The following is a 26,307-nucleotide window of genomic DNA, read 5'->3' as shown; positions in this document are numbered from 1 at the left end:
GGAGTAGGACCATTTTTTGCATACCTTTCCATGAAAAAGATTGCTTACAGCACATTTAACACTATGGATTTTATAAGTTCCTTGTACTCTGAGACCAACAATATACACAGCTCCAAGTCTACCTGGAATGCTAGCACCAGACACAGCTAAAAAGCTTTTATCTTATTGGTCGTCTCATCTGTCTATCTTTTTTTGCTGAGCAAAGAAAAAAAAATGACCAACACAACAGAAAAAAAATGTCACAGGGTGATAGGGTGATGGAGTCCATATGAGTGCATTGTTTCAATTTAAAAGCTTGTTATGATTTATTATGTGATCAACTTGATCAAATGAATGAGAAGCGAGCGAGTGCATGAATGAATGACACAGAAAAAAATGAATAAACAAAATGACAGGCTGTATAAATGTGAGAATAACATAATGCATAATGAAAAAAGCCTGATAGGGAGAAAGGCCCACAACCAAAGTTGTCACAAAGCCATCCCAAACGACCCCAAAAAGGACAGAGAAAGGACAGCGTACCCGACGAGGAGTCGGAGGATTTTAGAGCAAAAGACCAACCATCAGGGGTCATAGACGCACAGTGAGGTAGGCGGAGCTCCACTGGCTTCAGGAACTTCAGACCATGAGGACCACACATCACCAGAGGACTCAGCAGAGTTTCACCTGCATGTACAAACACTGTTCATTAGCACATTTACTTTACACTCAAACAGAAATTAATACATTTCTCTACAAACCATATCTATAGTACTAATGACAAAAACATTATCCCTTAAGCCACAAATTTAGGGTAGAAAATCTTTTACAGAGTTGTGGAGAAAGTCAAGAAATATGAGAATTTTCTAATCTTATAGTTCAAACATGCGTGACTGACCTTTTTCTTTGTCCAGAGGTGGCAGAATGCTGTTATCCCGACACACTTTGAAGTAAATCTCCTGCTCCACACCTTCAGGAATGGCTCCCTGAGGGATAATGATGCTCACTCCTGTCTCAATGGAGCTTAGGACCCCACCGTTACAGTTGAAGATGCCCCGCGCTGTAGCCACCACTGTATGGCTGTCATCATCATCATCGTCCTCTAAAGCACTCGGGCTGAAAACACGAGGAAAAATAGATGTTTTGACTGCTGCTTTTTTTTTTTTTTTCTCACTCTTGTCATCTGAAATTTTTTAAATTCACCTGCTTGTCCCAGATATTCTTTTTCTGTTACTCCCTTGTTTTAGCTTTTTTTTTTTTCTGCAAAAGTTATCTAGCAAATATCTTGTTCTACTGATTGTACGATGACTTATTTTGTTAAATTGGCTATTTTCATACATTTTATAAATAATCTTCAATCTTAGGAGTACCATTTCTGTAATTTCTAAAAAAAATGTGTAAACTTTATACTTTAAGAAATGTAATATTAAAGGGATAGTTCACCTCAAAAATTCTCTCATCATTTCCTCACCCTCATGCCATCCCAGATGTGTATGACGAATATTTCAGCTCTGTAGGTCCATACAATGCAAGTGAATTGGAACCAAAACTTTGAAGCTCCAAAACACATAAAGGCAGCATTAAAGTAATCCATATGACTCCAGTGGTTAAATCTATGTCTTCAGAAGTGATATGATTGGTGCGGGTGGGAAACAGATCAATATTTGAGTCCTTTTATTTATTTATTTTACAATGAATCTCTACTTTCACTTCCACTTTTTCTTTTGATTTTTGGCGATTCACATTCTTCGTGCAGATCGCCACCTACTGGGCAGGTTGGAGATATGTAGTAAAAAAGCACTTAAATATTGATCTGTTTCTCACCCACACCTGTCATATCACTTCTGAATCATGGATTGTATGGATTATTTTTATGCTGCCTTTATGTGCTTATTGGAGCTTCTAAGTTTTGATCACCACTCACTTGCGTTGTATGGACCAACACAGCTGAGACATTCTTCTAAAAATCTTTAGAATCTATTTAAAACAATTGTGTTCAGCAGAAGAAAGTTGTACACATTTGGGATGGCATGAGGGTGAGTAAATAATAAGAGAATTAACATTTTTGGATGAACTATCCCTTTAAAGTTTGAAAATCTGACTGACTTAACGCTGGGAGAACCTTTTGCATTTAAATGTAATCGGTAGCAATGATGTTATTGTTATATATGCAGACTGAATTGCGATTTGTCTTTATTAAATCGGTTTGCATTCTGAATTGTGTTTTGCCTGGTCTTACTAACATATATTTTACTTTACATTTATAGAGCCAGTGCATTGCACAATGACTATGTTATTTTTTGTGTGCAGCCACCTGAAAAGATGATACACATCTTTGTTTCTTTGCAAGCAATGGTAATTGCTTTAAGAAATGCAAATCTAGTTCATCATTCATTTTAGAAACCTTTTTTAGATGTAAAATGTATACATGGAAGAAATGTCTACTTACCAAGCAAAAAGTAAACTTGCAGAATTATAGAGTTAGCTTCAATTGGTTCTACTTTACCTGACAGGTATTGCCTTGGGCATGGCATTGATGTTGTTCTGCTGGTATTTGGGTTTCTGGTCCGTGGTGCGAGTGAATGTGTCTAGGCTGCTGTCAAGGTCTGTCGGCTGGGGTGAGCTCTGTGGTTTGACTTTGGTGCTGATGGGAGCTTTAACATTATCTGTCTTATTTTGCGAGTCATTGGGCAGGAGATTGTGGTTGAACTTAGGGCTGTCAAACTTGCGCTCGAAGGGCCTTGCAGAGGTGGTGTAAGGTTTGGGTACAAATCGATTGTAGCTAGACGTGGCAGGCGTGCTGTTGGACTTTGGAGGTTCTCCGGTGCCGTTAACAGATTTCTCTGGGAAACTCTTCTGAGGCAGGTAGGTACTCTGGATTGTGTCTTTGTGACTGGGAGGCTTCACTTTGGGAGATCCGTGTGGATCAAGAGGTGGCGTCACTGTTTATGTGTGAGAGAAGAAGAGGAGTATGTAAACAAGCTCATGCAGGCATTTCAATGAGAGAAGAACACAAATATGGAAGTCTCTTAAAATTAATACAATCAATTGAGGTCAGGGCGTATACAATAGTTCAACTTCCATTAATGACTTACCTGCAGGTTTGGGTAGGGTCGGGGGTGGTACAGCTGGGATTACAGGAGGAACAGGGTTGACTTTATCCACGGATTCTGCCCTGTGGCAGATAAACAGACAGACAAATTCACACGAGGACAAAGGCTAAACTAATTAAAACTTAAAAGAGCCATAAATTCTTCAATCACATTTATTGCTATAAACATTACATTTATATTACCAATCCTGAGAAATGTTTTACTGACATGACAAACCTCTGATTCCATTTAGATCAGTGGTTTTCAACCAGGGGGCAAAATGTCCAAGGCCTCAAGATGACTTGAAATGATTTAAAATAAGTCTCCCCAATTTGGAATGCACAATTCCCAATGCGCTCTAAGTCCTCGTGGTGGCGTAGTGACTCGCCTCAATCTGGGTGGCAGAGGACGAATCTCAGCGTGTGGAGGCCCATGCTATTCTCCGAGGCATCCATGCACAACTCACCACACGTCCCACTGAGAGCGAACCACATTATAGTGACCACGAGGAAGTTACACCATGTGATTCTACCCTCCCTAGCAACTGGGCTAATTTGGTTGCTTAGGAGACCTGGCAGGAGTCACTCAGCAAGCCCTGGATTCGAACTTGCGACTCCAGGGGTGGTAGTCAGTGTCAATACTCGCTGAGCTACCCAGGCCCCCCTAAAATAAGTTATATTAAAATAACTTAAATATCACTATGAAATCAAGATTAGACTACACTCTGGTGAAAATGTACCTTGAGTGCTAACTCTGACAATTTTTTTGAGGGAGGGAGGGGGCCTGTAAATATAGTCTTGGTCAGAGGGGTGCCTTGGGGTCAAAAAGTTGAAGAACCACTGTTTTAAATGATAAAAACTTGCTAATTTACATTCAAGACATAAACATATTTGCAAGACACTCACAAATATGTTTCTTAAGATTTCGTGAACCTCTCGTATACCAATACCAATAAACAACTGCACATAAAATGAAAACATATAAAGTGAATTAACGGTACGGAACATATTTACGTTTGAGTGTGTAAATACCATTTACATGAAGTATGTTAAGGTATTGAGCATGTACCTTGGGTAGTAGCCTGGTTGGGTCTGAGGTTGGGCTGGCTTGCTGGCAGGTGTCAGCTGTGCGGAGGGTTTGCTGTCAAAGCTGCGACGGTCGAAGAAAGAGAGCTGTTTCCTGTAGTACTCTTCATCCTCATCAGGGTCATTGTTGGTAGATCGAATGATGTCATCCACTGCTTTGGGCTGCGGCTGCTGTGGCTCTGGAGACCTGAGAGAATAAGGGAGTAGGTGTTATTTTTAATTTGACACATTTAACACTGGTAAAATGTCAAAGATATCCACTAAAGCAGCCAGAATTTCATTCATACATTTATGAGGTCACTTCGACTTATAGACACACAGAGTCAGTAGCCACACGCAATGTTTGTTTATCACTAAAATGCCAGTGCCTTATATAACGACAGGTGGCAAAAATCAGCCTCGGCATGGAGACAGAGAGCCTGATTTCATTATTTTACCACTAGATGGAGATCTATGACTAACTTTATTTCTATGGCTTGTGCCACATATATTTTATTGACTTTATGACAGGGCTTAAAGGACTGCTCTTTAGACAGACATAAATAATGCGGTGTGCCAATTGCTGCAAATCAATTTATTTGTACTTTATGAGCTAGCTCATTACCTAAAGACCTTCTCTTGGTCCAGGTTACTTAAGGAGTTGGCTTTGGGCACAGAGACAGCTCCAGGTTTAGGCACCATATCCACTGGCTAAGTGAGAAAGAGAGAGATGAATTTACTCATATAAGTAACTAACTCAAAAAATTACCCCAATTATGAATTCAAAACGCTCTAGAATGTTTATTAAAGTAGTAGTTCTCCCAAAAATGAGAACTCTGCATTAATTGACTCACCCTCATGTTGTTTCAAACCTGTATGACTTCCTTTCTTATGTGGAGCACAAATGGGGATGTCTGAATGAATATCACAGCCTGTCTTTTCAATACAAAGGCAGTGGATATTGACTCAATTTAAAGGGATATTTCACCCAAAAATGAAAATTCTCCAATCATTTATTCACTCTCGTGCCATCCCAGATGTATGTCTTTCTTTCTTCTGAAAATATCTCAGATCCATATAATACAGGTGAATGGTGGCCAAAACTTTGAAGCTCCAAAAAGCACATGAAGTCAGCATAAAAGTAATCCATAAGACTCCAATGGTTTAATACATGTCTTTTTAAGAAATCTAATCATCTTTGGGTGAGAACAGACCCAAATATAACTCCTTTTTTTACTGTACATCTTGCCATTGCAATCTCCTTGGTGATTATAATTTTAAGCTCGATTACACTTCCTAATGCTTGACGTATGCGCAGAGCACTGAATGGTGTTAGGAAGTGTAATCGAACTTGAAATCATGATTGCCAAGGAGACTGCAGATGTCACGATTTATAGTGAAAAAGGAGTTATTTTTTGGTCTGTTCTCATCCCAAATCGATTGGATCGCTTCAGAAGACATGGACCAAACCACTGGAGTCGTATGGATTACTTCTCTGCTGCCTTTAAGTGCTTTTTGGAGCTTCAAAGTTTTGGTCACCATTCATTTGCATTGCTTGGACCTACAGAGCAGAGGAATTCTTCTACAAATCTTTGTTGTGTTCTGCAGATGAAAGGAAGTCATACACATTTGGGATGGCATGAGGGTGAGTAAATGAGAGAATTTTAATTTTTGGGTGAACTATCCCTTTAAAGCTTAAAAAAATTACCCAAAAATATCAGAAAAGTATTCAATGTGACTCTTACGTTGTTTAGATACTTTTGAGTAGTTTTTTTAGACTTAAGTTTTTAAGCTGTAAAAACATCTTTATTATTCTGCATAAGAAAGACAGTCAAATTGGTTCAGAAAGACACAGGGTGAGTATATTTTGACAGAATTTTCATATTTTGGTAAAATATTTTACAGACTGTGTCAACTCACTCGAAGGCCAGAGTCTGCATCCTCTCTTGCCCTGTCTACAGACACAGATCGCTTGTTCTCAAACATTTTCACCCTCGTCAGCACAGACTGGTGCTTCATGGCCGGGTCTTCCTCAACCACCGCTGGAGGAGGTGGAAGTGCAGGCTCTACTGGCGGTGAGATGGACTCAGGTTTGGGAGGGACCACGGAGGCTTCAGAGTGCATGTAGCCCCTCTGTGGTGCTTGATTGTAGGAAGGCCTCTGAGAGGGGTCGTAGTACTGTTTGGGGAGTTTTGGGGAGCGGGAGGTAGCTTGAGAGCGAGGGAGTGACTCCTGGTCATACTGCGGCCGTGCATCATATCCTCCTGTCGCAGGAGGGGGTGGTTCATCGTGTCGGATCGGTCCGGTACTGGGTTTGTCAAAACGAGGTCGACCCGTGTCGTATCCCGTGTCATGTCGCTGACCATACATGCGGTTCGGAACATCCTCATAGGACATATGAGAGTTGTATCCAGATGGATGCTGGGGAATGGGCTGGTGGTCATACGGGGCCCATTGCTCTTCATATGGAACCACATTGTTGTCAAAATGCAGGTGAGGGTCAAAGTTACGAGCCTTTGGTTCCATGTAGCCCCCATCGTAGTGGTACGGCTGGTGGTCGTAATCTATATATGGCTTGTCTTCCTGGTAGAGGGGCTGCTGGGAGTTGTAGTTGGGTGGCATAGGACTGGGGCTGACTTGCTCGCTGCTACGGTAGATCTCCTTCTTGTACATCTGTTGATAAAGCCAAAGGAGGACAATTATATACTAACTGTACAAAGAAACAAAACTCAAAACCACAGCAATCAATTATATTGAATGAGATGGCAGAAACTAGAGGTGATTAATATTTGGATTAATAGCTGAAGACTGAAGCATAGTCAGCAGAAAGACCTGCAATAGAGGAAGACTCAGAGTGGGCAGTTATTGAACAGGTCAAAATGGAGGCAGCCATCACACAAATAGTGTCAGAGTTTTAGGAGAAAGATTTGAATAAAGTAACTCATTACACCCAAGCTACAAATACACTGGGACAAAATCAGCCAGAATGAAAAATCCCACTGTAATAAAACCAATAATGTTCAGGCAACATTTTGCTTAAAATATACATATATATATTTATTTTGAGAAGTAGCCTTTAAGCAATAATAACAATCCAGTCAGTGATACAGTATGTCTGTCAAGGCTATGTTTCAAAGTGAGATCAGGAGGGAAAAAAAGATCCAAAGTTTTCTATATGAAGCTACATACAGGGTTCCCACACTTTTTGACCAATTAATTTCATGACCTTTCCATTAATTTGTGATTATTGGATAATAAGGATTTTTAAAAGTCCTTTTGATTCATCAAACCCATTTGCTAATGAATCATTAAGACCAATTTGATCAAAAATCAAACATCACTATGGCTCAGAAATGTAACTCTACATAAGCTCTACACAGGAGAATTATATAGTTGAATATTTAAAAGCAGAGCATAACTGGCTAAATTTATTCTATCTACAGAAATTTCCATGACTTTTAGAATTTCATTAAATTTAATCAATTTTCCAGTCATTTCCATGTATTCCATAACCATGGGAACCCTGTCAATAAAGATCAAATGAATTATTAAATCAGTTTGTTGCATTCATTGCAGCACTAATATTCTAACTCTACTTCAACAAGCAAAAAAATAAACCCAGACTTGTCATGCATAAGTAGGCAAGCAACAGTGGGGACTTGGGCTGGCCTGCAGGTTCTTGAATTAGGATCTGATGCAGCAGACCTCTGTCATACCCACTGTTGTGTATGAATGCTGTAATGCACATGCACGCACACACACAAACACACACGCACGCAAACACAGACACAGAATAGACACTCTCTTTGACAAGCACACAGTGCACATGCAAGATCAAAGAAAGCACTGCAGCACACAGGCAGGGCAGACGGCGGTAAGAGAGGGCACCAGGCTCGGGCGTTAAACTGGGCCGGCTTCAGTCCAGAGCGAGTGGCTAGTGAGGTACCTTGGACTCTGACCCGGGTTGTCCAGATTGGTTGGGGTCGGGAGGCAGGGGCTGAGCTAGCTCAGGGGCAGGTGGGAAGAGAGAGCTAGCCTCTGGGCTGAAATTCCCCTGAGTGAGGGTGACCGGGACATCTTTGGCACTCAGAGCCCCTACATTTACATGTACAGCAGGGGGCGCTGTCTCTGCCAGTGGCTCGGGCTGCGGGGGGAGAGCAGCCTCTGCTTTCTGTGAAGGTGTTCAGAAATGTTTAATACACGTGTTTAAACCTTATCTCTGCACTTCAGCTGAGCTTCATGATTGTCCTGTCTCTCATCTGACACCATTACTGCTTGTTAAAGGAAAGTTCCTGTTCAATACAAGTTAGGCTCTATCGACAGCATTTGTGGCCTAATGTTGATTACCTCCAAAAATACTTTTGACTTGTCCCTCAAAAGCAACATTAAGAGGTTACAGTAATGAACTTCTGATGAAAATAACAGGGACAGTGTTCCAGAGGGTTTAAAAGCAAAAATGCGAAGCCTGTATTTTTGTTAAAGGATAATTAATGTTATTAATTAATGTTATTAATTTACTCCACCTCATGTTGTTCCAAACCCATATGACTTTCTTCCATGGAACACAACACATGTTAGGCATTATGTTAGTCTCAGTCACCATTCACTTTTATTGTACAGAAAAAAAGATGCAATGACAGTGAATGGTGAATATAGGTTGCATTTTGCTTTATATCTATTTGTGTTCCACGAAAGAAAGAGAGTCATACGGGTTTGAAAAAACGTGAAGATGAGTAAATAATAACAGAATTTCTATTTTTGGGTGAACTATTCCTTTAAAGCACTTACATTAATTATTCTGTAAAAATGTAAATTTTTTGATCTGTAAAGTTCAAGAACTGTAGTTCTATGTTTTAAATCGTCCTTTTTGCGGTGGGACTACTTTTTAAGATGTATTTCTAGTTATGAGCAACTGGCATAATTCCTGTGAGTGGAGTGTGGTCCATGTAAATAATTCTATCTGGTGCGAGTCATGCAAATGTTGCCAGGTTTGCTAGCTTAATGTGGTCATGACATGGACGTTGAAAGATTGGATATAACTTTACAGTTAGTAAGTGATTCTATCACACTAGTCTCATTCTACCTAGTCTAATGTTGAAGTCTTGTTGTTATACATTTGGAACTATTTTTAATGTTTATTGCAGAGGCCTATGTACTTCCATAATGCCACAAATATTATCAATTGAGCTTAATTTACACTGAACCAAAAATATTCTGTTAATATTCTAAATAAAGGCCATAGGGTGATTCTGGGAACCATGTCATGTAATAATTTGCAACTGAACAAGGTTCTGTTTTTAAGGTATTCTGATGCCAGTTTAATTCTACAGTACAGTACAACATTTTTGGCCCTCTTGTAACTCAAGATCGAAGACACTTTGGATATAATGCTGGCCACTGGACCCATATAAATAAATACATTTACAGCAACATATTTCACACTCTAATTCCATCATGCACATAATACTTTCTGGTAATGACATCATGTTGCACAACATGAGGGGATGAGGGGACAGCTAGAGCAAAAGGATGGACAATTATTACACATACTTAAAACGTACAATATCTTCACCTTCATCTCCATTGTGATCACGTACATCATACGTACTGTATCATACTGAGATAACAATCACAACATCTATGTAAAGTATAACAGCAAAGCCATACTGTATTTGTTTCTGAAACAAACCACACTCACAGACGCACATTCACACTCACTAATATATCCGATAAATATGTGGCAGCAATTAATACTTGGTCATTGTCACTTCTCTAGTACTGCAATAATACATTTTAAAGCACTCCTCCTTCAACAGCGGTTCTAGAACACTTTTCTCACGCACACCAAGGCCTCCAGACAACAGGGAAGGTGTACAGCTCGCAGAAATGCTACCTGCTGAGGTGCAGGGGCCTTGAACCCTGCTGGGTCGATGCGTTTCATCGGCTCGGGCAGCAGCTGGTGCTGCTGGTAGCTTCCATATCCAGGAGGTTCCTGAATGACAGGCAGGTCCTCCCGGACGGGCTCTGATGAGCGTGTGATGGCGGGCTCACTGGGCGGTCCCACTTCATCGTTGAGGGTCTCATCTAGTTCCTGGTCAGTGTAGGCGCCGCCTTCCGTATCCGTGTCCTCATAGTCAGAGGTGTGGCGGCTGTCCGTGCTGTACATACTGTACTCACTGCCAGGAGCAGACAAGTAGGACAGACGGTCATCGTGAAGGTCCAGATCATCGTCAGGGGCGCCGTCCGCCTACAGAGATGCAGAAAGTGCAGGAGGGGAAGAGGGAGAGAGGTAGAGGATAGAACAACATGAAATAAGAGTTTAGTGGGTGAACAAATGCCTAATTCAAATGGGAGTAGTTTACCCTGAGGAGGTTAGATAAATTTGGGATTTCAATCCCTTTCAAACCGAACATTTATTTTTTTCCTCACACAACCAAATATAATGGAGCAAATTACCTAATCGAATCCTATTTTTTTTCACAACTCTTATTTCAATTTATTCTGACCTATGTTGAATAATATAACTTAAGCTACATTTCTTGTTGTGTTGCTTTGTACAACCTTGTTATGGATTTAGCCCTTTAGACCAACTTTTTAAGTAAAATAACAGTTGGTGGTTCAAGTATTGCTGACATCCCGTACCATGTAATTTCTTCCCTTAGTTATGTGCATAATGTTATATATCACATGTATAAGTCATATTTCAATGGGTTTCATGATGCATTCTTCCAGAACCAATTGTGACACCTTCATCCAGACAATGGAGACACCTACCTTAATAATAACTACAGAGATTTCAATCCCATCACAATCAGTACAAGAAATCAGATGTCCTATGTTAAGAACTGTAATTAAAACTACCCAAACTAAAGCCTATTCACAGTAAGTCCCAATTTTTGATGCGATTGTTTGTTCAGAACGAGCTTTTGAATAGGAACAATGGATTCCCATTGCGTTATTCACACAGTCTGACAAATCGTCTGCTGACAATATGAAGGTTTTTTTTTTTTTCACGGAGAGTGGCCAGAATTTCTTTTTTTTTTTTTTTCAGGCTACAATGAAAAGTGACTGACCAATGAGATAAGAGCTTTTTGTCATTTTTCTAGAGTCGCTGCTGCTGCACAATCCAGCTCGTTGGTGGCAAACACAGGCGCTGTGCTCTTTTACTCGTCTCACGCACAAAAACTCGGAATTATTTTATTTTTTTACATTTATGTAATGTGTTTATGCCTCATATTATATACTTTGTGTTTTGTCTCAATGTATATGACAGAATATTTATATTACTGTGTCTGTTATTTTATCCTTGCAATAAAAATAGCACTAAGGTTTGACAATTCAATTGTCTACATTTGTAGTTTGACTAAGCTCATCGTAAAATATTGCATAAAAATACTCTTATCATGCAATGCTTTACTACGAGTGTAGACAAACGGATTACCGAACCTCACTGTTATTTTTTATTGCAAGGATAAAATAAAACAAAGTATCTAATATTAAGTTATATTTTATGCTATACCTGTTTTACTTAATATACATTATGTCACGTGTATTTATTTAAATGTACCTTGTCTTATACACTATCTGGCCAAAAAAATATTGCCTCTTGGATTTAAATAAGCAGATACTTAAGAGCCTATGACTGGATCATTACTGCAGTGATTAATATGATTCAGCTGGCAACAGTTATTTTAACCCTAACTGATGCAGTGTGCAGCATCTCATTTCTTAAACAACCATGTCAGAAGACATATCCCGTGGTCGAGTAAAAGATGTTACTGTGTTTCAGAAAGGGCAAATTATTGGCCTGCATCAAGCAAAGAAAACAACTAAGGAGATTTCTGAAATCACTGGAACTGGGTTAAGAACTGACCAACACATTATTAAAACCTGAAAGGATAGTGGTGAACCGTCAGCTTCACAGAAGAAATGTTGTCGGAAAAAAATCCTGAATGATAGTGATCAGAGATCACTAAAACGCTTGAAGTCACATCATTAAAAATTGACAGTAGAACTCACGGCTATGTTTAATAGTGAATGTAAGAGCATTTCCACAGCACAATGCGACAGGAACTTACAGGATTGGGAATAAGCAGCTGTGTGGCCACAAGAAAGCCACTTGTTAGTGAGGCTAATCAGAAAAAACAACTTCAATTTGCTAGGGAGCATAAAGATTGGACTATAGAGCAATGGAAAAAGGTCATGTGGTCTGATGAGTCCAGATTTACCCTATTCCAAAGCGATGGCCGTGTCAGGGTAAGAAGGGAAGTGCATGAAGCGATACACCCATCATGCATAGTGCCTACTGTACAAGTCTCTGGAGGCAGTGTATAAATAAAAGAAAAAAAAAAAGGCTCAGCAATAAAATGAAGTCAGCTGACTACCTGAATGCTCTGAATGACAAGGTTATCCCATCAATGAATTTTTTTCTTCCCTGACAGCAAGGGCATATTCCAGGACGACAATGCCAAGATTCATTGGGCTCAAATTGTGAAAGAGTGGTTCAGGGAGCATGAGGAATCATTTTCACACATGAATTGGCAACCACAGAGTCCTGACCTTAACCCTATTGAAAGTCTTTAGGATGTGCTAGAGAAGACTTTACGGAGTGGTTCGACTCTCCCATTATCAAGATCTCGGCCAAAAATTAATGTAACTCTGGACGGAAATAAATGTTGTGACGTTGCATAGGTTGTCAAAACAATGCGACGACGAATGCAGGTCGTAATCAAAGGCGGTTCAACTAATATTAGAGTATGCAACTTTTTTGGGGGCCTGGCAGTGTATTATCCAGGCATTAAAAAAAAAAAAAAAAAGACACGAGACATATGCTACTCTTTACTCATCTCACTCTCACAAAATTCTATATTCCTCTAAAATGCATTAAAAATATGGAAAGAACATAAAACAGCTCTGCCAAATTAGGTAAATAACTTTCTTAACTGCATTAAACATATCAGACCCTCCAGGATTTTGTGATCTTGCGATCGCAAGAATTCTTGCCAATTCAACCAATCTCCACACTGTTTGCGGTAGCAATTTCCACAAAAAAATTCAAATCTGAGGGAATTCCGTCGCTTTCCTTCATGTTTGACAGCGGCAAAACAAATGCTTGAAAAGCTTGAAGCAGTTGCAACATATCCAGCTGCCATTGTATCATCTCCATTGTAACAGTGTAAGCGGCTCCGCCTCGTCTCCTCCACGTTATGCGTTCACTATCAAAATCCTTGTCTAAACTTTCGCGGGACTGCAGACTGTAAACGTGCCACATACATCACAGCTAGCGTTTAATCTTCACCCTGGGTGCTGTGAATTAGACACAAAACCTGAGTTTTTAAACAGAAACCCTAACATTCACTTAAAAACCCCATTAGTTGTGTAGTAAAATGTGATTCGAATTTGAAGTGCTTAATTCAGTAGGCTACGAATCTGAAAATGGCAATTTATGCTGAACACTTATATGCTGAAAATAAATGTTTTTTTCTGATTTAAATAATTTCAAAATATGACAAAAATGGCCATTTTCACATATGCAACATATTTGTTTGGAGCACTTGTTTAAATTTGTACATAAATGCTCAAATATATGAACTCTAATTGTATTTGTTTGTATATGGCCTTCTATCAGATTTCAATATCAGACAATGTAATAACTGCAACTGGCCTAATGAATCCTCATTGATGTTTTTAGTTCCCAGATTTAGTGCACGTCTATTTTAAACTTAGACTAAGTCTAAGAAACTATGTTTTCTTGCATTGTCTGAGGCAGAAAATTTTAAAACAAAAAAAATAATTAATTGACACACAGGCTTCACCTAAATGTATGGTAGCCTATTTTTGTGTGAAAATCTATTTTTTTTTTCTTGCTAACTGCATATTCAGTTATTGTGCACTAAAATATTACATGTAATTGCATTTACAATGTAATTAACACAATTACAAAGGTATATAATGATGATTTGTGAGTTTTCACTGCAAAACAACCCCAAAATATTCGTTTCGATCTCGGTGTGAATAGACCTTCGGTTGGCAGTTCATCTTACAAATTCATCACAAATTTGGGGTGAATAGGTCTTAATACTATTTGAATAGTGCTAATAAGTATACATTAGGTGAATGAGATGAAATATGTAAAATCAGTGTAAAATGGGAATTAAAATCATCATAAATCTCACTCAAACATCACTACAAATCATCACCACATCCACTAAGTGAAAGAACAGATGCTGATCAAATGAACCATGCATTCATCAAAATAAGTGTTGTCATCACAAGAACAGATGAGGAGGAAACACAAAATGTGTTCTGTAATTACAAACATTCTGCTTAAGACAACTAAGAATGAGCCTGCTCCTGACACCTAAAGCATCTGCTTTGGAATCGTAGCAGGGTGGAAAAGTTCAGTGAAACTCACCTTGCCCTCTGAGACCCACACAAGCTGATTCTGTTGCTGTTGAATAGTCTCCTTCAATCCGCCATACCAGCCATCATTCATGTTGTTCATATTAATGGTGGCTAGAGGATAGTGACAGGACAGAGAGGAGATCAAATCCCATAAATGAGTAACAAAGACAACAATGCGCTCAAAGCTATTCAAAAGGATTTGTGTTCATTTAGCAACCTCACTACTCCTTATTGTCCACAGCAAACAATATGGAACTATCACTAGTTTATGTTCTTATTAATTCATACAGTATATAGTGTCTCTGTTGCTTTCCCTGTCACTTTATGAGTGCACCAAGCGATCTTTGCCCTGTTACATTTACATTTATGAGATGCTTTTATTCAAAATGACTTACAAATGAGGGATGCCAAATACACATTGCGGTTGTCTTATTACTCCCATAAAACTTATGACTGAGGTTTATGATCGAAGCCTGGCATGCTGAGGCCCATCATCAAATCTAATGTGATGCACAGTTTAATGAATAATTATTCTAACAAGATGTCACAGCACAGTAGAGCTGGGTCCCATTTCTTTAAGTCCGATTCATTTTTGCAAATTGTTTGGATCACTAATTTGGATTCATTTTACTGATTGTTTTTGTCATGAAATAAACATTGGTTAGTCATCATTTATTTTAATTATTTTAATATAAACATGTTAAAAAGTTTTTTGTGGATAGAGGTAATTAGACACATTTTTACAGGTATAAATCTTTGATACAAGTATATGTTAACATGCCATAATATCAGTGGACATGCTGTAATTAGAAGTCGGGCACAATTTTCTGCTGTTTTTCAGTGGACTTTTTTAATAATAGGATCAAATAGGCAGATTTAAATTTATATCAAGCTTTATTGGCAGGACAAACTTAAGTGTACATTGCCAATGCGTTATAAGACACTATACATACAGATAAAAAACACACTGAATGCTAAAGTCACAGTAAGCCCAGGACACGCGTCGCAAGTAATGAATAAAGCAGGCACTGCTCCAAAAAAATCAGTTTCTCTGCTAGGATATGTAGTCAAATTGAGCGTGTACCTCCTGGAAATTTCTATGTACGCATTTTAGACATTTTTAACTTTCAGAGAGTGAAAAAATAAATAAATAAATACTGAATTAATTGCATACATTTTTTGTAACGCGTTAAAAAGTAAACTATTAATCGCAGAAATGAATGCATTAAATATCCCAGCCCTAGTTTTAAGTTGTTTTTAGTTGTGTATTCTGATTGTGTTCCAGATAAATACAATTTGTAAGGACTTTTTGAAGTAAATGTTGTAAAATATTGTATTACCTTTGGTTACAACATCAGTTGTTCAACCAAATTTTTGAGGTCCAACACAAAAGAAAGATTAATTCACAAATCAGAGATCTTCTGTGCATCGTGTGCACGTGCAGAAATATTACAACACATGACCATGTGTTGCTGTGTTTTTTAATCTGCATGTCTGTGCCTGTAGTTACTCTATTAACAGCACCAGGCTTTGGGACATGGGTCTAACCTCTGCATGTAAACCACACCCCTGGGTCTCTCTTTCCATTTCTTCCTTGTGTACAAGGATACACAATCTACAAAATTCTCTGTAGTTACCTGTGAAGAGATGGTGGTTGTTCTTTCTCAGTTTGAGTGCACGCTCATGGAGTTTCCTGGCGCTCTTCCTGGACTCAGGACACAGTCTGGTCCTCATGTTCTTCACACCCTGCTTACTGTCAGGATTCAGGAACACCACGATGGGATACCACTGAGCATAGTTCAGCCGATCCACTGCATTAGGAGTAATGTCCAACACTGCATGCTTATCCTGCAAAATACATATTAAAAACAAACTGTCCGATTAAAATCAATGTAAAAACAAATCTGCCAGATGCATAACAATAATTCTAAGGAGCCTAAACCATATATCTGTATATTGTGTTGTACCACCAGCATGGGGCAGTGGTGTGCTATTCAGAGACAGTGTTTTCATGCACTACATTGCATTGACTGTGAATGAGTATCCTCAGCATGTATATGAAAGGGTGTGCATGAGGTCTTACCCGATCAATGATCTGTTTTATAGTGTGAAGGCGAATGATCCCTGAACTGCGCTGGTCAGTGCCGGCATCTCTGGGTTCACTCTCTACACAAGAGAAAACATAATCCATATTAGTATCTACAGACATTCTTCTTGCCGCTCCCTCTCATGCAGCACATCAGCGCCCTCACCCTCACCCTCAATAGCATACAGTGAGAAGGCAATTGAACATGGATGTGCACATGCGCTCGCATACACAATAACACCTGCAGACTGCTCACATGTTCCATGTGTGTAACATCAATGTAGTGTAATGCATTTTGACTAACTACAGATATACAAAAATGAATATTCATTATATAGTGTTGGGGGGAAGAGCATCTGTACACCACAGTGACTATGAGGGGTCTGGAATATCTGAAAGGAATCGCTCATCCAAAAATGAAGATTCTGACAATTTATTCACCCTCATGTCATTCCAAACCCATATGACTTCCTTTCTTATGCAGAACATGAAAGGAAATGTTTTAATGAATTTCCTGGTCCATCTTTTCAATACAATGGTAGCTGATAATGACTCACATTAGTCATTTTGTGGAGCACATGTCAGTTGTTCACAGTGGCAAGCGTGTAGTGTGGATATGTCAAGATTTTCAAAAATGACTGTAATTTTAGGTTGTTTCTCACCAAAATCTACCATATGCCTTCAAAATACATGGAATATGACGCACAAGTTGCAATGACTACTTTTCTGACACTTTTGGGTCTTTACAGTGTCACGGTTAACTGCTGTTGTATTGAAAAGCCAGACAGGGATATTACTTGAAACATCTCCTTTTGCGTTGCTCATAATAAAGAAAGTTATACAGGTTTGAAATGACATGAAGGTGAGCAAATTATGACAGAATTTTTGGGTGAACTATTCCATGAAGAACGCTTACCTTCACAGTGACTTGTTTTGGTATGTTACAGAGGGTAACTAGAAGGTCATTGCAGAGTAAAGCTAATGTGCACTGACCTTTAGGACCTTAAGTCATTGGTGACCTTTGACAGCAACATATTATTTAAGACAGCAAGCCTAAATCTGTGCCTCCTCTTTACCATAGTACGGCTCTAAAACAGCAGCAACTACAGGAAGCCTTTTCAGCAAAAAGGAAAAACAAAAAAAAAAGCCCATTCCAATAGAAATCACAAAATAACACAGGAAGCAGGTGCTTGGGATGGGGGAAATCAATGTGCAATGTTCCTTCATCTCCTCTCAAGCATGACTGAAGGGTTGGGGGGGTTGTAGCTGTTGATAGCATGAACGCATCTTGGATTTTATTTTATCTTTTGTTAACATTCCAAGCGGTGTCGATTTGGTGTAACTAAAATAAGAGATGCCATAATGCACAGCCTCTAGTATCTATGGTTACTGATGGGGTGAGCTGATGTGATGATGCAACGTACTTTCCCTTCCATCTGGGTGCTGTGTCTCTGAAAAGCAAATACAGTTGTACAGGAACAATTATATGTAAATAAAGCCAGTGGCCACTCATGGAATCAGTTTACAAGCTGAATTTTAAATGCACTTAGATCACTGAAACTGGAGAGCAAGACAGCTCATTTGCTTGAAGTGCAGCTGTGACTGCTGAAGTGTGCTGAACAGGTAGGTGGATTAGAGCACTGAAGTGCTGAAGAGCTGTGTTTTATCAAAGCGGTGTGAGTTTACTAAATTAACACTTACTTGCAAGCTCGAACAGGTCAGGCACCTCTCTTGCCAGTTTGTCTCGTGCCACATCGGCGATTGGCCCGAAGATCACAACAGGCCTCAGGAACCCAGCTAAAAAGGAGAATTGAAAATATAACTTTTTATTTCCTTTAAAGAGAACTTGGAGTGCTATTCTGAGACCATTATAAATGGTATTTAGGTGTTTTGTTAAACGCAGCAGATCTAACAGTTTGTAAAAAGAATTACAATTACATTTTTACATCTTCTGAAGAAAATGTTAGTGGAGCTTGCACATGTAAAACTCCCTACCATGAAGCTAGGGTGTTATGGGTGGTTGCTAGGACATAGCTAGGGAGTTCTGGATGGTTGCTAGGTGGTTGCTTACAGGCCCAAGTCAAAACAACCCACCCCTAATCCTTAATAATATTCTGGTCCCTAGATATGACTTGGCCTCCCTTCAATGCAAGTCTATAAAAAATGTTTTAAGTGATCTTTTGTTCGTGAGCCTGATTGCAAGTCTGACTGTTTAGAAAAGTTCTCTGGGCTTTTGGAGAAAATGTCCTTTAAAATTAGCCAATATTCTGTCATGTCATATTCATTCATTTTAGTCAGTTTTACTCTGACGAAAATAACATAACTGTAGTCAGGGTATGAAGCACCTGCCAAATGCAGGAATTTTATGCACATTGGCGGGTAATTCTGCTCATCTACAGGCGGGCGACCTGTAAGACGTCTCGGAGTGATATATGACAAGAAATGTCGTAAGACACAAAGACGAATGCTTGAAGAAACACACTAGTTGATATTTTGAAGAACAGATGAGAGAAAAGCCGTCAAGATGCGTGACTGATTCGCTGTACATTCAGAGGGCTGTTGGTGCCTTAGCGCTCACGGGTGTGTCTTGTGTAACAAGCGCATATGAGTTCTCACTATTGCTTCTCTGTCAGTCATCTTGGAACGGTTTGCAAAAATAGTGTCGTCTATAAATGCTATATATGATCTCAGATCATCTCAGGATCAGTGGTGGAAAGAGTACAGATTTTTTTTTACTTAAGCAAAAGTACTGCTACTGAAGAAATAATTCAATTGAGTACAAGTAGAAGTACTAAAAAATATTATGACTAAAGGCAAAATATCTTTATACTGACTAAAGACAGTATATGGCAAACATATACTGTCACCTATTCCTTACAAAAGCATTCTAAAATGCTAATTTGGTACTCAAGAAAATTCTTATTAGAACAATTGAAAATGGTTGCGCTACCATGCAGAGATTAACATATTGAGATATTATTATTAAGTAAATGGTAGCATTTGGTTACATTATGTTTTGTGATTTCTCATACCTTCTTTATACAACATCCATCCCTTGCGCACTTTTGGCCTCAGCGGGCGAGACAGAGCAGGTAAGTACAGTACAGCGCCGCGAGCGAGAGTGTTACCCGCTAGGACAGTTTATTTTGAACAAGAGGGGCGAATGGTTACGGAATTTAACGTGGGAGTACAAAACCGAACTGATGCGGACTGATAGAAGGGAGAGCCCATCTGTGCGCACGATGGTGCAAGGAACCGGACAGCGGGGAAAAAAATAAAGTTCAGTTAAAAGTCAAAAGAAGATGGCTGAGTCCCCGTTAATTTCCGAGACTATTGGCATTGTATCTTTCTAAGGTATTTAAAAAGTTTGTTTTAGACATATAGTAGCAAGTAAACAAGATATCCTCACAAATAAAAAGCACATTCCAATAGAAATCACAAAATAACACAGGAAGCAGGTGCTTGGGATGGGGGAAATCAATGTGCAATGTTCCTTCATCTCCTCTCAAGAGTCTTTCTGCTCTCCTGATCTGGAATTTCTTATGCTTCTGTGTCGACCATTCTGGCAATTCACAGCGGTCATTATCACTGCTGTGTACATTCCCCCACAAGCCGACACAGACCGGGCACTCAAGGAACTGTATGGGAGTATAAGTGAGCAGGAAACCGTGCACCCTGAGGCCGCGTTCACTGTGACCGGGGACTTTAATAAAGCCAATTTAAAATCAGTCGCACCAAAATACCACCAGCACATTAGTTTCAACACACGAGGGGACCGGGTTTTGGACCATTGCTACTCTCCCTTCCGGGATGGCTACAAATCCCTCCCCCGCCCACCATTTGGCAAATTGGACCACTCTTCCATTCTGCTTCTGCCCGCTTACAGGCAGAAACTGAAACAGGAAGCACCCACCCTCAGAACGATCCAGTGCTGGTCGGACCAATCAGACTCTACGCTACAGGACTGTTTTGATCACACGGACTGGGAGATGTTCCGGTCCGCCTCTGATGACGACATCGAGCTTTACGCTGATAGCGTAATGTGCTTCATCAGAACGTGCGTAGAGGAAGTGGTTCCGACCAGAACAATACGGATCTATCCGAATCAGAAGCCATGGATTAATAGCGATGTTCGCGCGGCACTTAATGTGCGGACCTCCGCTTTTAATTCCGGGAACGCGGAGGAGCATAAACAAGCCAGTTATGCCCTCCGAAAAACTATCAGAACCGCAAAACGCCAGTACAGGAGCAAGATTGAAGGACAGTTTAACACCACCAACTCTAGAAGCATGTGGCAGGGAATTAACATCATCACGGACTTTAAAGGGAATAAAAACTCCGCCATGAACACCGCTGCCTCTCTCCCGGATGAGCTAAATACTTTTTATGCTCGTTTCGAGGGAAATAACACCGCCCTCACGGAGAGAGCTCTCGCGGCCGAAGCTACAGAGGTTAGTTCACTCTCCGTCTCTGTAGCGGATGTAACCCGATCCTTCCGACGGGTGAATATTCGCAAAGCCACGGGCCCAGACGGCATTCCGGGCCGCGTCATCAGAGCGTGCGCGAACCAGCTGGCTGGTGTTTTTACGGACATTTTCAACCTTTCCCTCTCTTTGTCTGTAGTCCCCACATGCTTTAAAACATCCACCATTGTGCCTGTTCCAAAATCAAAAATAACTTGTTTAAATGACTGGCGTCCTGTTGCTCTGACCCCCATCATCAGCAAATGCTTTGAGAGACTAATCAGAGACTATATCTGCTCTGTGCTGCCTCCATCTCTGGACCCATTGCAGTTTGCTTACCGCAACAACCGCTCCACTGATGATGCCATTGCATCTACAATACACACTGCTCTCTCCCACCTGGAAATAAAGAACACTTATGTGAGAATGCTGTTTGTAGACAACAGCTCAGCATTCAACACCATAGTGCCCTCCAAGCTTGATGAGAATCTCCGGGCTCTGGGCTTAAACAGCTCGCTGTGCAGCTGGATCCTGGACATCCTGTCAAGCAGACGCCAGGTGGTTAGAATAGGCAGCAACGTCTCCTCATCACTGAACCTCAACACTGGAGCCCCGCAGGGCTGTGTTCTCAGCCCACTACTGTATTCCTTGTACACACATGACTGTGTGGCAACACATAGCTCCAATGCCATCATTAAGTTTGCTGATGACACGACGGTGGTAGGTCTGATCACTGACAATGATGAAACAGCCTACAGAGAGGAGGTGCACACTCTGACACACTGGTGTCAGGAGCACAACCTCTCCCTCAACGTCAGTAAGACAAAGGAGCTTGTGGTGGACTTCAGGAGAAAAGACAGAGAACACAGTCCCATCACCATCAATGGAGCACCAGTGGAGAGAGTCAGCAGTTTCATGTTCCTGGGTGTCCACAACACTGAGGAACTCACATGGTCCATCCACACTGAAGTCGTTGTGAAGAAGGCTCATCAGCGCCTCTTCTTCTTGAGACGGCTGAGGAAGTTTGGAATGAACCGCCACACCCTCACACGGTTCTACACCTGCACTGTAGAGAGCATCCTGACTGGCTGCATCTCCGCCTGGTACGGCAATAGCACCGCCCACAACTGCAAAGCACTGCAAAGGGTGGTGCGAACTGCCAGACACATCATCGGAGGTGAGCTTCCCTCCCTCCAGGAAATATATACCAGGCGGTGTGTGAAAAAAGCTCGGAGGATCATCACAGACTCCAGCCACCCGAGACATGGGCTGTTCTCACTGCTACCATCAGGTAGGCGGTATCGCAGCATCAGGACCCGCACTAGCCGACTTCATGATAGCTTCTTCCCCCAAGCAATCAGACTTCTGAACTCTTGATCTCCCACGATCAAATACATCAGCACTGCACTTTATTACCCTTACTCTTATACCTCACACCGGACTGTCATAAATTATATTATTATTATATTATATTCTCTCTTAATAACTGACTATCAACCGACAGCTGAATGTCAATACAGTACAATACTGTACATTCTATATAGACTATATATACTTTTTTATATATTTTATTTTTTATTTTTACTGAATAATGTGTATCTATATAGCGCGTATTGTATACTGTACAGTGTATGTTATTATTTGTGTATTGTTGAGTGTAATTATGTGTATATCAGATGTTTAAATTGTGTTGTGTTAATTTGGTGTTAATGTAAATTGGTATATGTCTCATCACTGTCACGACTGCTATGTTGATCGGAACTGCACCCAAGAATTTCACACACCATTGCACTTGTGTATATGGCTGTGTGACAATAAAGTGATTTGATTTGATTGATTTGAGCTGCTGTGCCCTGCGGGCTTCCGTCATGCCGCGCACAGCGCATTTGGTTTATAAACAGATTTAGCGCTTATAAATTTCTTACAGTATATAGTGTCTCTGTCGCTTTCCCTGTCACTTTATGAGTGCACCAAGCGATTTCTAAAATTCAGAAATATTATGTATTTTTTTTGTACTTTGTAATCGTGGTGAAAAATAATTGAAGCGAAGTTGAATACTTCATTTTTAATCAACTCAAGTAAAAGTACTATTATTTATACTTAAAGTTAAAAATGTGAAAAATGTACTCAAGTACTGTAACGAGAGTAGTTGTAATTTGTTACTTTCCAACATACACACTACCGGTCAAAAGTTTTGAAACACTTGACTGAAATGTTTCACATGATCTTAAAAATCTTTTGATCTGAAGGCGTATGCTTAAATGTTTGAAATTAGTTTTGTAGACAAAAATATAATTGTGCCACCATATTAATTTATTTCATTATAAAACTAAAATTTAATTTAAAAAAAAGTTTTTGAAATTGATGACTTGGACCAAATAATAAAGAAAAGCGGCCAATAAGTGCCCAACATAGATGGGAACTCCTTCAATACTGTTTAAAAAGCATCCCAGGGTGATACCTCAAGAAGTTGGTTGAGAAAATGTCAAGAGTACATGTCTGCAAATTCTAGGCAAAGGGTGACTACTTTGAAGATGCTAAAATATAACACAGTTTTGATTTATTTTGGATTTTGTTTAGTAACAACATAATTCCCATAGTTCCATTTATGTTATTCCATAGTTTTGATGATTTTACTATTATTCTAAAATGTGAAAAAAAATTTATAATAAGTGTTTCAAAACGTTTGACCGGTAGTGTGTATACATACACACACACACACACACACACACACACACACACACACACACAGTATGTGTGTGTGTAATATATATATATATATATATATATTCATATATATACATACACACATACTCTGTACATAATATCAACATGGCTGGTAAAAAAATTAAAGTGGCTGGTAAAATTGGGCATTTACCCGACACTGTGGCTGGTGGTCAAAAAGTTAATTTCATACCCTGATAGTAGTCAAAGAAAATCTTCACTGAGCAGTTATATTACATATACTGTATGTTGTGGATATATTGATTAATCTCACGTATAAATAGGATGAAATTGAATGAGGTATTTACCCAGTTTTGAAGCGGTTAATTTTTCCAGTGTTCTGCTCGTTTAACTCAGCAGCTCAAGTGGAGAAATCCTCAAAATACTGGATTATTGGATAAGATTAATTCACATCTAATATCTTCTATATAGGGATTATCTAGATGTTTCTTCTTCTGTTTAATTCTTGCGCTGTTAATATCTTGCAGTTTAATTTTTATCTCATCATGATGTGCCTTTTTCATCTTGTCTTTGTTATCGTTGATGAAATCAAAAAAACCCTCTGCCAATGAAAGTTTTCGTCATTGATTTTGTTGACGAGATTAACACTGCTCTCCTCAACAAGCCACACACTTACAGGTATCATTTATGCCTGTAGCACAACGGTGCAGGGTGAGTTACAATGCCAAAACGTAATACTAGCCCCTGGTCAAATCCTAAACCCTGACTATGAACAATATTAATAGTGATAGTGATGCATGCTTTAGCAAGCACCACTAGTAAAGTATAGTTTCATCCTGAGCCTAAAAGTAAGCCTGAATCCCACTCAAATGCAAAATACTCCAAGCTGATCATTATTATTTGAAGAAATACATACCCTCCCTAAGAACTACCCTCTCATAAGCAGGGAACTTGGTCTGAACAGGCTGGGCCGACAGATCCTCTCTGCTCTTCCGCAAGTTCCTCTTGGAAGTACGCAGACCTCTGAACCTCCAGAAGTCAGCCCGGTCTCCGCCCGCTGTTTTGGGAAGTGTGTACTGCACACTGGAAAGCTGCTCCGCCCTAAAACAAGATCGTCTGCTTTAGCTGAAAGTATATTGCATTTACATCTAGCATGACACAAACTCGGATACAGTTACATTCATGCATTATACAAAAAATATAAAACACAAGACACATTACTCTATGCTGATCTGTATTTCTAATGGGTCCTTCTTGTGCTTCATAGGGAAGTTACCTGTTCTTGTTAGGAATGATGCCTCTCTCCACCTCCTGGTGGTTCTTTCCGATGCGGATGGCCAGCCAGGAGCCCAGTTTGCCATTGTAGAGGGTGTCCACCACCCTGAACACCTCTCCCTTATTAAAGCTCAACCCATAAGGAGATTCCTTCTCATACTCAAAGTGTGTTCTGATGTAGAAGGAGTCGCCCACATCAGATTCCACTATCCGCCGGTACACTGGAGGACAGAGCATGAAGATGAAAGAGATTAAAAACAGGCGCTGATGGAGAATAACTGTAAACATTGGTATGAATGATTGAATTTTACAGCTACATAGGGCAGATGAAGTAAGGGATAATGTACAGTCAGCCGGTCATTATTGCAAAAAAATTAATTAAATAAAAAAAAAACAGGGTTATCAGGACCAAAACACAAAGTGCAAGAGTCTTGCATCACCCTGAAGGGGGTTACTGACCGAAAATTACGAGAAAACTGTACATTATCCTGCTTATTCCACAGCTCCATATCTAAAAAAAAAAAAATACATAAAATATTGATTAAAGTAGTGTTTTAAAAGGTCAGTTATACAGTTTAGCAGCCATTACACAAAAATATTTTGTGTCGAGATAGACCAATCAAAATCAAGTATTCTAAACAGCCATGCAATAACTGAACACACATTTAATACATAATGAATCAGTGCATGAAAATGATGTGTATTTGCTCACCATCTTTTTTCTTCTGAGCCAGGATGGTGACCTCTTCACCTCTAGGCAGGTCCAGAAGGAACAGCACTGCTTCCTCACGAATGATGTTTGCAAAGTCAACATTGTTCACCTACAAACAGGAGAGAACAAGATGATAAACAGGCTTTAGATCTCTGCGGTGCTGTAACCTAACAATACAGTGTTTATTTACAGTGGAAGGGGAAAGGAGGGTGAAAGAGAGAGAGAGTGCAAATCCACTTTTTTTATTTTATGATTCTGCTATATCTGAAAGTCACAATTTCAGGGAAAAAGGAGAGGTGAATATTCAGTCACCTCTGGCAAATGCTCAGAGAAATGTCTGGAGAGAAACAAAACAATGTGCTTGGAGCCTCACAGTGGGGTAGGGCCTGGAATCTAAGGAGTGTGTGTTTGTGCAGCATGCACACACACACACACACTGTGATGACCTGCTCTGGGATGGGTGTGGGAGAGACACAAAGCAATCTATGTTTCATTAAACTGTGGCTCTGTGATAAACAAGCCTAAATGAGCTTGACTTAGATTCTCT

The 26,307-nt window shown here is 39.8% G+C and overlaps 1 protein-coding gene across 10 annotated transcripts in view; it reads right to left on the bottom strand.

Moving 5' to 3' along the window:
* The window catches only part of tjp1a (tight junction protein 1a), a 183,451-nt gene that overhangs the window by 7,565 nt on the left and 149,579 nt on the right, over positions 1–26,307 (bottom strand). For 2 of the 10 annotated variants that reach the window (XM_051723507.1, XM_051723548.1), the window contains 17 exons: positions 25,761–25,869; positions 25,050–25,269; positions 24,690–24,874; positions 18,327–18,422; positions 18,050–18,076; positions 16,623–16,705; positions 16,177–16,387; positions 14,550–14,650; positions 10,029–10,382; positions 8,082–8,306; positions 6,056–6,808; positions 4,761–4,846; positions 4,140–4,343; positions 3,075–3,154; positions 2,486–2,921; positions 878–1,095; positions 523–666 (listed from right to left, as the gene is read on the bottom strand). In XM_051723507.1, coding sequence (XP_051579467.1) covers positions 523–666; positions 878–1,095; positions 2,486–2,921; positions 3,075–3,154; positions 4,140–4,343; positions 4,761–4,846; positions 6,056–6,808; positions 8,082–8,306; positions 10,029–10,382; positions 14,550–14,650; positions 16,177–16,387; positions 16,623–16,705; positions 18,050–18,076; positions 18,327–18,422; positions 24,690–24,874; positions 25,050–25,269; positions 25,761–25,869 — 3,532 coding nt within the window. The remainder of the gene's footprint in view (positions 1–522; positions 667–877; positions 1,096–2,485; positions 2,922–3,074; positions 3,155–4,139; positions 4,344–4,760; positions 4,847–6,055; positions 6,809–8,081; positions 8,307–10,028; positions 10,383–14,549; positions 14,651–16,176; positions 16,388–16,622; positions 16,706–18,049; positions 18,077–18,326; positions 18,423–24,689; positions 24,875–25,049; positions 25,270–25,760; positions 25,870–26,307) is intronic. The other 8 variants (XM_051723530.1, XM_051723525.1, XM_051723556.1 and 5 more) reach the window with 8 other exon arrangements.

Source organism: Myxocyprinus asiaticus, chromosome 2, assembly GCF_019703515.2.
Source record: "Myxocyprinus asiaticus isolate MX2 ecotype Aquarium Trade chromosome 2, UBuf_Myxa_2, whole genome shotgun sequence".
In the NCBI taxonomy this organism is placed as follows: Eukaryota; Metazoa; Chordata; class Actinopteri; order Cypriniformes; family Catostomidae; genus Myxocyprinus; species Myxocyprinus asiaticus.
The sequence above is the reverse complement of the archived record's forward strand: the minus strand, read 5'-3'. Positions and strand labels throughout refer to the sequence as shown.